This window comes from Thalia democratica, chromosome 1 (assembly GCF_965202585.1).
Source record: "Thalia democratica chromosome 1, ktThaDemo2.hap1.1, whole genome shotgun sequence".
In the NCBI taxonomy this organism is placed as follows: domain Eukaryota; kingdom Metazoa; phylum Chordata; class Thaliacea; order Salpida; family Salpidae; genus Thalia; species Thalia democratica.
In genome coordinates, this window is record NC_139165.1 from 55,000,983 (window position 1) to 55,014,979 (window position 13,997).

Sequence of the window (13,997 nt, forward strand, 5' to 3'; positions counted from 1 at the left end):
TACTTAGTTAGTAATAGACTTTATTTAAGTTAAATTTTAGAAAATATAATTTTGCACTTTTTTTTTGGTAAAAAGTGCGAACTCAAGAGGAAGTCTACCGTAATTAATATTTATTAGGCATTATGCAAACCTGTTGTAGAATAAATAACTTAATAATTTTTTCATTTAAAAAAGACTACTTAAATACAATACAAACCAGGTTAAATAAGAAGTATTTTAAAAGATCAAATAAAATAAAACTTTCAAAAAATAATGTCTGCTACTGAAGACTAATATAATGTGAAGGATGAGGTTCATGACTGCTTGCTTTTTCTAATCTGGTTCTTAATCAGTAAAATAAAGCCTCCTTTACGAATATCTAGATTAGATGTTTTGCTCAAGATGTTGATAACTGAACTGAAAGCTTTCTCAACTAGATAGCTAGAAGGAAAAACTATAAACAACAATCTAAGTTTCTCTCAAATAATTGGATACTTTTGCCTTAGTTTTTGTTGAGTCCAAGCTTTCATATCGTTCTTTGGAAATATTTACTTTAAGTTCAAGGTCAGTTTGTAGTCTGAGAAAAATTCCTGTAAGTCGTTTACTTTAAAAAGATCTGCCTCGTAGGGATCCATATTTATATATATATGATAGCTTTTTTTGTCAAATCTAAATTTTACTACTTAATATATTGAAATTGTTAAAAATTCCAGATTTCTAGGTTTTTTTCTTGCCTAAATTGTCAAATTCCAGGTTTTTAGGTAAATTGGCAACCCTGTACAATTTTATTTCTTAGTTTAACTTAGTGACTTTTCAAAAAACAATTGGAAATATCATGAAGTGATATAACTATCACCTCATGATATTTCCAATAAAAATAAAAGTATACAGGGTTGCCAGTTTACCTAGAAATTTAATAACATATAACATAGATTTTTACAAACCATTTATGATCCCAAATAACATATATGTCAGGTTACGAAATGGTGAGATAAATTCCGATCGTCTATGATCTATGTAATTGTCAAATAAGAAAATATATGAACGAAAATATGTAATTTACTTGAAAGTAGGAGTTACTTGATTTTGTTCTCTATATTTTACATAAACAAAATTAACTTTTTTTGTTTAAGTTTTACCTCAGGGTCAAATATTAAATAGCAAGCTAAAATTAGTAAAATAGCAATATAAAAAGTAAAAATTTTATGACTGCCCAAAATTTTAAAATCGCCCCCTTTCGCCCCCTTACTAGTTATCGCCCACCCTTTCGCCCCCTTACTAATTATCGCCCCCCAACTTACTAAAATCGCCCCCAGGGGGGCGATATCGCCCACTTTGGGAAACCCTGGTTTAGAATAACGTAAGTACTTAAAAATATTTTTGACTTATTAATAGTTTTATACTTCGAACAACTATTTAGTAGCATTTTATACAAAATAATTCTAAAAAGTCTATATAAAAATAAAATGTTGTATTACATTCTCAAATTAGTTTATATACAGGGTTGCTAAATGTTTTTGGCAAATTTTCTCCAGGTTTTCAAAATTTTCTCCAGGTTTTTAAAAGTACACATTTTTAGGTCTATTTTTAGTACGAAGTTAAGTTTAAGGTAAAAAACTGTGCTAAATAGTATAATAACATTGAAAAGATACTGTAAGGCTACTTTAAATGTATTTTTCATAAAATAAAGTTTATCTATATAATAAATTTTTTCTTTCAAATCGAAACTTTACTACTTAACATGTAAAAATTGTTTAAAATTTCAAGTTTTCCAGGTTTTTCTAATGATTTTTTTTTCTAATGATTTTTTTTTCTAAATTCGAGTTTTTTCCAGGTTTTCTTTTTCAAAATTTAAAAAATTCCAGGTTTTTCCAGGTTTTGAGCAACCCTGTATATACTTACAGGAAAGGACTAGAAAATGCCATATTTATGACCTTATTGGTTAAATGTAATTGATAGTTTCTTTCGATTGAGTTATCATAGACAAAGTTGTAAAAACTTGACTATTCTTTTAAAAATCTTTGTCTCTATATTTAGAATTTTTTCAAGTTATAAAGACATAGGATTTAATAAATGAAAATGTGTTTTTTTTTTTTTATTAACTATAAGAAATTCACTAAACAAGGTAAACACAAAATATTTACTTTTAAAAACTACATAAAGTATGAACCACAATTTGAAGATTAATATTTAAAATCTTTGAGACGACTTTAAGACTATATATCCTCACAAATATAAGCTAACATGCATTAAACAAAGTTACTATTTTAAATACATTTCACAAGTTTTATTCTTCTTTGGAAAATAATAAATTCAATTAAACTTCTATAATACACAGTACTTTGAAAAATTTTTACAAAACAGTACTTAAAATTATAAATAAGTATTTAAAAGCTAATTTTAAAAAAGCTGTTTAATTCGTTGTTTAATAAAAAATATGATCATTTTACAATATAAAAAAACATAGACTATTTTGGTTATAAAAAACTAGATCTTTGTACAATTATGTAGAACTATCTAATGATTTAATTATCTAATACATAAACACTATAAATATTTTTTTTAATTATAGTAGCACGTAAGGTTTTATTCACAGTGGGACCGCAATTAGAAAGAGAAAAAAAAGCTTATTTTAGATATTTTTTTTTGAAAACTTGTGTCTAAAAAAAACAAAGGTTCAGTTAAGTAAAGTTTAGTAAACTTAGAGCTTTAAACAAGATTCAAAAATTCATTCTACAACTGAAGTTATGCCAATTGTCTCAGGGTTATTCATAGAAATTTTAATTAAACAAAATTTATACAACTTTCAAAATAAAAATAAAAAAAGTAGTTTCAAAGTATACCTTAAAATAGGTTTTTTTTTAATTTAGCTTTTTCATTTTAAAAGGTAGTAATGTATATTATTATTTGTCATTAATTTACTAAACTGATCAAGATAGTAAAAAAAACAGCACATATAGACAATACAAATGTTTTTATCAGTCAAAAGCTTTGACTTGAAAAATATAATAAGATAAAGCTAAGAGTCACACCTTGTCACTATTTTATAAAAAAAGCTTTTTTTTTTATATATTTAGTTTTAGCCGATTAATATCTTGTTTTTTTGAAATGAACTTAGTTTTAAATTGAGAAGCAAAATTCTATTAAAAAAAAACACCTACTTCTAAAATGCTACTACTATTTAAATTCTGATAATTATAATTGTTAAAAAATATTTTTATAAAAACTTATTTTCTTTTTGTTTGTGAAATAGCATAGAAATAATTTTTACATTAACTTTTATTAATAGGTACCTACTTCTAGTTCGGCACGATTCGGACCCACTGTGTACAACGATTGTAGTGTTTTTTACACTTTAACTGTGATATATTTGCTCGTATATACAATCACTATTATAAGTGGTTTAAAAAAGTTCAAACAGATAAAAAGCTATCCACTGATTAGAATACAACACGGCTGTTATGGTTTTAGAATTAACGTACTGAAGAGCTTAAAAAGCTTTTAAAATTGTTATTTATATTTAGTATCTAAAGTATACTTCATGTAAAAGCAAGATAAGCTGAAAAGACAAGATTTACTGCAACCAGTATTGTTCCTCCACCAAGAACTATTTTAGTTATCTTTTTCTTCTTACTTTTATTTACTCCAACCAGCAGGTCTAATATTGCCTGTCAGTATATAACAAACACATGATATGTTATTTTTTTACAAACATTAATTTATTAAAGTCAAACTTAAAAAAATAATAATAAACTTACATCAAAAGCAAACTCTCCATCAAGAAAATAGCAAGGTACAATATTGACAACTCCTAGACCAAACGAAATCGAATACAAAAATCTCAGTTGCATCAGAAGAATCTCTGGCCATTTGTATGAGAATAAAAATAACCTAGGCATGTAGTTTGTAACTTTTATATAGTTAAAAAGGTCGCTGTGGTATCCTAAATACAGAATCGTTTCTAATTGCTCGTCTCTTTCAAATGCAATTTTAACAAGCCGTTGCTTTTCACCTTAAAGTAATTTTATAAACATAAACAATTCAAAATATAAGAATAAGCTATCAAAAAATAGAGTTAACTATAAATCTTTAAAAACACTGCTAAAAGATTAATTTCATTATACAAATAAGCAAGTAAACAAACATGTATGTATAAATTAAACCTAGATAATAAAATATAAATTTCACTGAGCCCACATAAAAGGGATTTTGAATAAATAAAATGTTTAAAAATTAATAATTAGAAAATTGTACATATCAATGGCTACGCGTGGTATTATTGTTAAGAAGTGCGAAAAACTTACATTTATTTAAAAAACTCCTAAAATTTATATTTTCAATACTTATTTAGTGAGATATAAATACTACAATAACAACAAATTGTCTGTAAACTAAAGCTTACTTAAAACATTAATAATTTTAACAGTTTTATATAATTTTTATAATTTTGTTAAGTCTTTTTTAGATTGATCATTTACAAGAGATTTTAGGGTTTTTTTTATTAGTTCGATGCTAAGTTGAAATATTTGTATAAAAACGTTCTAAACTCTGAATTCAAAATTACGGCACAATGTGTTTTTTTGTAAAATTTGTATGTATATAATGTAAATTTTTACTTAAATAGCTGAACTTTGCTTTGAAACATAATAAATAAACTTAATTAGTTATTTTTAGAGATTTTTTGAGATTAGTACATGCTTTTATTAAATTTGTAGTTTTTGTAAACAATTTTATATTTTTATTTTTATGTTGAACAAAGTTTCCAAACTTTGTTTTTAAACCATAAAGTTCGTTTATAGTTACTACTCACATAAATATTATAAATGATTATACATGTTTTTTTTTCTAATGTGTGTTAATATTTTATAGACTCCGTAGATCTGTTCTTAAATTTATTTGAGAGCCGTGAAACGCCGTTAGTCGGATTTAAGTTTTAAGACAAAAACATCTGTGGTATATTTAATATACTAAAAGTTTTATGCCCCTCACTAGTTCTTCAGTACTCTATTAGTCAGTTTCTAATTCAAAACAACATTAGATTAATACTTAATATGTTGAAGTAACAAAAACTTGTTATTATATCCAAACAAGCTTGTTTTAAATCATTTCTTATCAACATATAACTATATCAATATTCATACAATAATTAGTATAAATAATAAAATAAACATAGTTTAAAGTAAAGGGGGTTCTTATGATAGTTGTTGCTAAACTTAAACAGGTAGAAAACGAAAAGAAAATAGTATAACAAGTTAGCTTAGTTTTACCGTTATTTTCAAAACTTATTTTGATGTTTTTTTTTTCATTTAACTTTGAAACGGAATAATTCTAAGCTCCATTACAAACAAATATAACAAATAATTTATTTTAGAACGTATCAGTGAATGTGTTCGTATAACTTACTAATTTAAATAGATAGGAGACAATAAAAGAAAACAAGTCAACAACCAAACGTAAAAGAAGCGATTAAGGATTAAGCTAAAAAAATTATTTTTTTAATGCATAATACAAATGGACACTAGTTTTATTAGTCTTAAACAAAATTTATGATTAATTTGTTCTAAAACTAACCATTATAAGGTACTGCACATATTTGACTCTGACTACATTCACTATTTTGACGACAAACTTGATTTATTTGTAATTTTCTCGGATTTAAACATGTATAACTGTTTTCCTGTATTTATTTTTTACTGTAAAAAATATAATAACTAAATTCATTGTTACTTCTTAAAACCTCAAGTGTTTCAATTCTTTAGTTTTTAGTTATTGCAATTCGATAGTTGTCTACATGCACTGCACAGTTACTATCAAAATCAATCAAACTATAAGTCAGCAATTTTAATTTGAGCTCTAATAACATAAAAAATTAAGGTACAATATACCTAAATAAGAATAAATTACAACTTAAAGGGATTAATTCTTAAGCATTTATTTGAAATTTTCATTGTACAAAATTAAGAAACAAGTAACTTCATTCATTGGCTAACTATCAATAAATTAACTAGTTAATTTCCTTTTTTAACTCTTAATAAAATTAAATTATGTTTCAAATACATATTTGATTTAACAAAGCCATACAAAACTTACAGTTAAAAATTATGAGCATGAAAAAAGTTTTTGTGATATAAGTTGGTAAACTCACAATGGCTTCTGTCAAAAGCGTAAACTAAAAGTAAAATAAAAAGTTTCATTTAAAATTCAAAATAGATTAAAATTCGCTTAGACTGGTCTTACATTCAATAGAATTTTTAATTTTTCTCACTTAGTGGTAACCTAAGTAGTAAAACAAAATGAACACTAATTGCAAAACCAAAGCTAATAAAAAACTATAAGTTATTATTGTTATTCTAATTAAGTTGTCTCATAATATTAACTTTGCAGATTATCATAGAGTATAAAATATAAAAACTAACAAACCGTGATGTTTGAGTATGTGTATGAGTAGCATATAAATTTACTAGGATAATCACTACAACAATTCTTTTCATTTTTATAGTTTTCCGAATCAATTATTGAACTTCTATCAATACAACTTCCTTGATCAAACAAAGGATTAAATTATAACATAAATTGATTGAAGTTTTTTAGATAATATAATTTATAGTAAGCTAAACTACTAAAAAATCATAACAGCTATTTCTTATTATAGATAAAAAAACACTTAAATTTAAATTATATATAAAAAAAATTTAAAGTTAAAATGTTTTCAATCAACAAATCTTGCAACATCTTAAAAACATTAAACTAATTTTTAGCAACATTTAGACTGAACGACCTTATAATCAATAACTACTTTCATCTTTAAAGCCTTTATATTTTAAAAATTGTAAAAAAAAAATATTTAACTCGTAAAACATACATTATAAAACATAAAAAAAATATATATATACCATATAAAACACTACATTTTACAAATACAATTATTTCACTGTTCTGTTAGACAGTATAACCATACCTAAAAGTAAAATACATAGATAATTAAAAATTGAACCTAATTGGCTTTTGAAGTTAGTTTGATTAATACAGTAATACCAGTCACTAATTCCTTTTAACTCACAATCGTCTATTTTCTTCAAAATATCACCAGTTATCAACCCCCGTTCATTTTCAAAAGGAGAACCCTGAATTACTTTAAAATTAAAAAAAACTTTTTGAATATTGGCAGTTGCCCATTAGATCTACAAAACTCATTTAAGTTTTATAAAGTTTTTGTATTTATAATTTATTTGACTATAAATTTATTAGATGCACAACTTTAGTTGAAAAAAAGTAATAAAAGCTCAGTACTTTTTTTATTCATCAAATTCAATAACAATCAAATTAGTTTCATATCCTTTATTTAGGTATATCTTGATTTGAATTTACAGTTAGGGCCAAAAGTTACATTTGAATTCTTTTTCTAAAGGATTTGCTTTATTCAAACATTTTTGCTGAAATTAATACTTTTTCTAGAAATTTTGTCTAATCATTTTCTAGCTACAAAACAATTTTCTGCCCTGTAGAGCTCTTCAATTATAAGTTAATTTATTAGTATTGAAACGAATAGGTAGAATATAACACTTTTCATAAACATAGGGCAAAGAATTGGCTTAAAATTGATAATTTTATGGGTTAAAGCAAATCTTAAGTTATAAGTTGGCTTGAATGTAATATAAAACTTTATATGTAAATAAATCTAATATGAACAAAACAGTTATTGCTGGATTATTAATGGCTACTATTAAATAAAATATAACACAAAACTAGCTTGGAAACAAACCAACTTAACTAAATCTGATTAAACAAAATCTTTTAAATTTGTCTCCTTTTTCATAAATAAGTTGGGAACTATTAACTTTTAATTTAGAGCTAAAAAATAGTATTATAACAAAAACTGTAATAAATTTAAACCTTTAATACACTACTAAGTAAAAAATTTAAACAACTGTAAGCCATAGCTTGGTCCACTTTGGTTTTTACAAGTTGGTCTTATTTTGTAAACGTTTTAAAGTTAAATAATAAGAGTAGTTTTTGAGAAATGAAAGATCAAAGTTGGTAAGTTCAGTAGGTTTGGTGTTGAAGTTGCAAACTAAAAAAGTGCAAAAATATAGCTCAATTAAAAACTATTTTCTCATTTATTTTTTGGCCATTTAGTGAACAAAACATATTACAAAAGTTTTAGTTATTTATTTTGGTCCAACGCGTGAAAGTTTTAAACAAAAAACAAAAAAGGAGATTAATTTATAGTTTCAAAGAAGGTTGACAATACAACAATTGTGATCCACTTGTTTGTATCAGAAACTTTTACGAAACTGACTATAAATTTAAAATTTATAAACTATTTTCAAAATAACACCTTTGGATTGTTGATTATTCTAATCTAACACAGTAAAGTCGTTAGATATAAACCTACAAATGGATTAAATTGGTTATGGTTTCGATCTATAATTCTATATTAAAATACTTTTCTTTTTGTTCTTGTTAGGAGCTTGTTGGCAAAAACTTAATATTTTTGATATATCAAAAGAATAAATCAGGGCTGTCTAGATATAGGTAACTTAATGTCCTACAAAAATTTTATTAGACTATTCTGTCATTAAGTGCTCTTTTTCTAGGATAGCTTTAGAAACTGTAACATTTACTGCAAAAAAAAAGAATATTTTGAAACTTGTAATCTTTTATTTCAGGAAGTAGTTATTTGTTTTTATAATAAACATGAAATCACTTTTGGCCCACTTAGTTTGTAGATCTTATTAAGTTAATGTTATCTTAGAGAGAACAAATGTTACTTTTAGTATTGTGTAAAAAAAATTCTTTAGAAAAATAAGAAAATTGGTAAATCTTTATGTAGGTATATAAAAGTAAGCATATCTTTATTTTATCAAGTAAGCATAATTTTATCAAGCTTGCTTACTTGATTTTGATACTGTACAATTACACTGTCTGTTTGATGATTATAAAAAGGCCAGATAAGTTGAGGAACAACTAGTATCAACAAGTAAGTGAAGCTACTCAGCACAAGATTGTGCCAGACCCCACCACAGTAAATGCGCAGTCTCTTGATTGGATGAAGGTGGTCACACTTGTCCATATTTACATACGCTCCAGGAAAACAATAAAAAATAAAAAATCCCATTCCTTCCACATTGACATTTTCTCTGCATAAAAAATATACATTTTATAACTATTCAATTCAGTAATTACAATATTTTTTAAAACAGAGAACTATTAACTAGTGATCATAGTTAATTTCACATAGCTGTAGAGTTTTTCATTATAAATTTATGTGTACAGTATATATAGTTTATTGAACGATAAAAAAATATTTGGTTCTAGGACCTGGTGCACGAAAAAACCTTTCGGTTATAGAGTTGAACACCACAGATACCTTTTAACGTCTTGTTTACGACTTGAATAAAAACAACTACTTTCAATTGCATTAAAAAAAACTAACTTAATTGCAGCTATACCATGACCTATCTCGTGAAAAAAAGCACTGATTATGATAGAGATAAAAAGAAACCCAGAAGTAGAAAATGGCATGTTAACACCAGGAATTACTACTTGCAACACCTGTAAAAAAATTTTAAATGTTTCAAGTATCTAAAAGTGGAGTACATAGCCTTAACAATAATGCTTGTTTTTAAAACTAGTGTCTAAAATAACCACACAAATCAAATTATTTGAAACAGCTGCATCGTTTTAATAAAAATCTATTCAACAAACTTTTAGATCAAAACTACTGTGTAATAGGTACTAAAAAAAGAAAATTATTTTAAGCTTTCGACTGTTTACTAAAAATGTTTAAATGTAATAATTGTAGTAAATAATAAAATTTTATGTCTAATATATTAATTGGTTTAAATAAGAAACAACTTCTTACTTATATAAAAAACTACAAAACTTATCATAGTAAAAAACTTGTTTTTATTCATTTGTTTTTATAAACAACATCGTCTGACTAAAATGTTTATTTTTGTTGACTTTTTATTTTCACACTAAATAAGTATTTGAAGTTTTTAATCAGTCAATTTTTTCTTTAGATAGTTTATATTCTTTAGATTGTTGTTCCGGCAAATAGAATAATGTTTGAACAAAGCTTATTTTTCGAATATAATTTTGACATTTAAATTTTGTTTGAAGCCTTTTCAAATTTGCTGTGCAGCAGTCAATATTTGTTTGTCCAGGCATTGTGCATCTTATCAACGTTTTTACAGTTTATGTTTGAGTTTAACTTTAAGTTTTATTTACGTTTAAAAATGGGATAGCTAGGCTTACTGATCAGTAGAAAATGGGCTTAGAGACTAGTTTGATGTATTTACTCAACGTTCAGTCTATCTGAGAGTTTTATAAGCCCTAATTAAGGTACTTACATTAAGACTAATAAATTTTTGTGGAGTATTTTTTTTAACTCACTTTAAACTAAAATTGGATAGTAGGATATAAGTTTGAGTCATTGCTTTCTAAATTTATGACAAAGAAAAATAATGAACTTGTGTTTTCTAGTTTTGATACTTTTCTAATGCTATCAAAAAAATACAATTTGTATCTTAAATTTTTTAAAGAATTTTATTTTTGTTAACTAATATCAAAAGTTACTTAATAACTAAATTAGAAAAATTTTGTAAATTTGTAAAAATTAGTAAAATAAAAGCTTTCTTAGAGTTTTTTACCATGAAATAAGTTATCTATATTATTTTTTAAATAATTCTAGAATATCTTTTTTATTCATAAAATCATTGTTACCTGCTCATCAGAATGCTGAAATTGTTTAGATTGAGTAATATTCTTATAAATAGTCCATAAGTTGTATACTAAAGTTATAACAGACCCTATCATCAATAAGATAGAAACAAAGACACCTAAATAATATTGATAGTTTATACTTAAGTAATTTTATATTTGCTATTGTATTTTAACTTAAGATACTAATTAAGCTAATTGCATACTAAATCATAATCTAAGCTTACTTTTTTAGAACTAATAAAGCTAACGTTTTTTAAACTAGCTACTAAAAAATAAGAGTCTTTTTTCTTTGAAACTTTATATAGTTAGAAAAAAACATAAAAAAACTTTAAAAACAAACAAGTACTACCTGTACTAAACCAGACTCTGACATTAAATTTAGATAGACTGTGTAAGAATCTGTTAAACTTTTTACTAAAAATTGAAATGTGAAATGTACTAATTTCTATTCCATTTCTCCAAAGAAAATGCTTGATAGTATTCCTGTATGTTTGTTCCTAAAAAAACATCTTTATAAGGAAAAAGTTAGTTGTAAATATTACAAACTTATTATAAATACGTTTTAATTGATCTTCTACAGAACTGTTTTTCTTTATTACAATGATAAAATTACGAAACACTTTGTTTAGAACTATGTTTAATGTTTTACATAGACTAAATTTTTAAACACTTTTAACTGAGTTATTTTAAATTAATACTTTTGTTTTTTAAATGATTAACTGTTTTTATGGAATCTTTTTTTCAAATCCTTTGAATAAAATTAATTAAACTTTTATGAAAACTTTAAAGTAAATAGTATAGTTTTGGTCTATTTAACTATTCTTTAATTCTTAAATGTCTTCTCATAACAAACTTTTATAAATAATTTCCATTAAACTATCCAACTTTTTTTATAAAAACTTATTGCTACAAATTTAACTATCTAACAGTATTTTCATTTTACAGAATTTTTCGATAAAAAACTTTTAAACATAACATAAAAAGTTATTTGAATCTGCTACAAAATAAAAAGTTTTAGTAAATGTATAAACCAATAGTTAATTTTTCTAGAAATAAATATTTCTTAGACAAGGCTAAAAAAATTTTAAAACAATTTGTAGCTATTGTGTAGTTAGTTACAATATTTTAAATGATGAAACATTGTGTTTTCAAAGTTATAATTCCATGCTTTCATACCATCAATGCAAAAGCCTATCCTTGTAAAGTTTAAAAAAAAATTACAGCTCAACCCCTACTTATTTTTTTCACTATTCCATTATAATTATATTAAATATACAATTAACAAGTACATAATTCACTGTATGTGACTACATTTGTAAAGCAGGTAAAAAACTACATAATAAGTTTTACAGCCATTATAATATAAAACAAAAAAGTAAAGGAAATATGACTAAATACATTTACTTGGTATTTACACACAATATTCAAGTTTTCAAAATAGTACGTGTGTTTAATAAATCAACTTTGAAGTTCTACTTATAAGGAACTTTTAATTCTTTGCTAAGGATCGGTGGATGTAGCTTGTAGCAACTTAGTCATTTGAGTTATTCATGGAAATCTAATTAGTTTTTTTAATAAAAACAGGAAGAACTTGGTAGGTAGTATTAACACACTATTTTTTAAGATAATTAGGTTATAATATTAAAGTTAACAAAAACTAAATGATGATAACTATTATAATTAAAATTTATAACCTAAAAATAACATCACTCAAGTGTCTTAAATAAGTTCAAATAAAACCTATACCAAGTTTAATAACTATAATTAAATTTTTTTAAACATGTAAAATGTTTTTAGCCAGTCATTTAGTATATTCCTAGTTACAAACCTGTATGATTAAATAACTCAAAAAATGAGTTTAATACTTTTAGTAACAAAAATTAATAAAGTATTTTCACTAATATTAAATTACAGCATAGTTTTGTTGTAAAAAATATATACAATACATTGTTTTTTTATTTATGAAGCAATCTAACCTAATTTATGTTTTAATATCATACACTCAACTTTATTTAAAAATTGTAGACTTTTATTAAGGTATATTGCTAAACAAGATATAACTGTTCAAAATATAGTTTTAATTGTTTGCTAATAAAAGATCCTAGTAAAGTAACTTCACTGGAATATAAATAAAAACAAATTATACAGTAATCTTCCTTTATTCTACCAACATATGTTTCTGTGTGTCAACGAATCAACACACTTCAACTGGGTTCTGTAAAAAAATAATTACTGTAATGAGAGAATAGAAGCATAGAATAAAGTAGGTGTATATATGTTTTCATTAAAATAAGATATATTCTACAGATAATAGTTATTAATAGGTGAAATACTTAACATTAAATCCGACTGTTATAAAATTATATGATATTTGTAATTATTAAGTCCAAAATAAATAAGTAAGCTAAATTACACAACAAAATATAATATAAACAAACAACTTACGTTAATAGGAATTACATAATAGTTGTTTGTTTATATTATATTTTGTTGTGTAATTTAGCTTACTTATTTATTTTGGACTTAATAATTACAAATATCATATAATTTTATAACAGTCGGATTTAATGTTAAGTATTTCACCTATTAATAACTATTATCTGTAGAATATATCTTATTTTAATGAAAACATATATACACCTACTTTATTCTATGCTTCTATTCTCTCATTACAGTAATTATTTTTAAACAAGATATATGTATAAAATTATTTTTAGGGGTGAAACTTATAATTACAATAAAATTAATACTTTAAAAACAAAAATCCTGATAAACTTACAAGGAAATTAAACATTAAATGAAAAATACCCCAAATCAACAAAGATATAGCTATTCCAGTAGACAGATTCATTTTTGTATAAATTTAATAGTCAGGATCTAAAAAATTTTGACCTATTATTTTTAAAGCATATAAACTTAGTCTTTAAGTTTTAAAAAAGTAATCAAAACTAAACTTCATAGTAACTTGAAAATTGTTTTATTTTGATTATATGTCTTACTAATAAACCTTTGCATAAAACTATTAACAATTAATGATCTTTACCAGATCAACAACAACAGCATCCGAGACAATTCTAGACCGGTTTTGTCTTAATTAGTACTCATCAGACAAGAATAGTTGCTAGAAAACCACTGTTGTGATCTTAACCAAGCTGGCTTAAGTACAAAGCACTGAAGCGACCATTTGTAGGTAAAGTTAAAAAAAATAGCATAAAAATATTAATAATACTTATACTAGTAGATTTAAAGAAAGATTAGGTAATAGTTAAAAATAAATTATTAGTTTTAGT

At 24.2% G+C, this 13,997-nt stretch overlaps 1 protein-coding gene across 1 annotated transcript; it reads right to left on the reverse strand.

Annotated features, from left to right (window-relative positions):
- Positions 1-3,059: 3,059 nt before the first annotated feature.
- LOC145844247 (membrane-bound transcription factor site-2 protease-like) lies at positions 3,060-13,586 on the reverse strand. Its single transcript, XM_082951627.1, has 10 exons — positions 13,487-13,586; positions 11,057-11,204; positions 10,708-10,823; positions 9,416-9,534; positions 8,876-9,119; positions 6,974-7,103; positions 6,400-6,518; positions 5,551-5,656; positions 3,738-3,991; positions 3,060-3,647 (listed from the first exon to the last, which is right to left on the reverse strand). Exons 1-10 carry the CDS (start codon positions 13,556-13,558, stop codon positions 3,519-3,521), a joined length of 1,437 nt encoding a protein of 478 aa, XP_082807753.1. The 5' UTR covers positions 13,559-13,586; the 3' UTR covers positions 3,060-3,518.
- Positions 13,587-13,997: the final 411 nt, after the last annotated feature.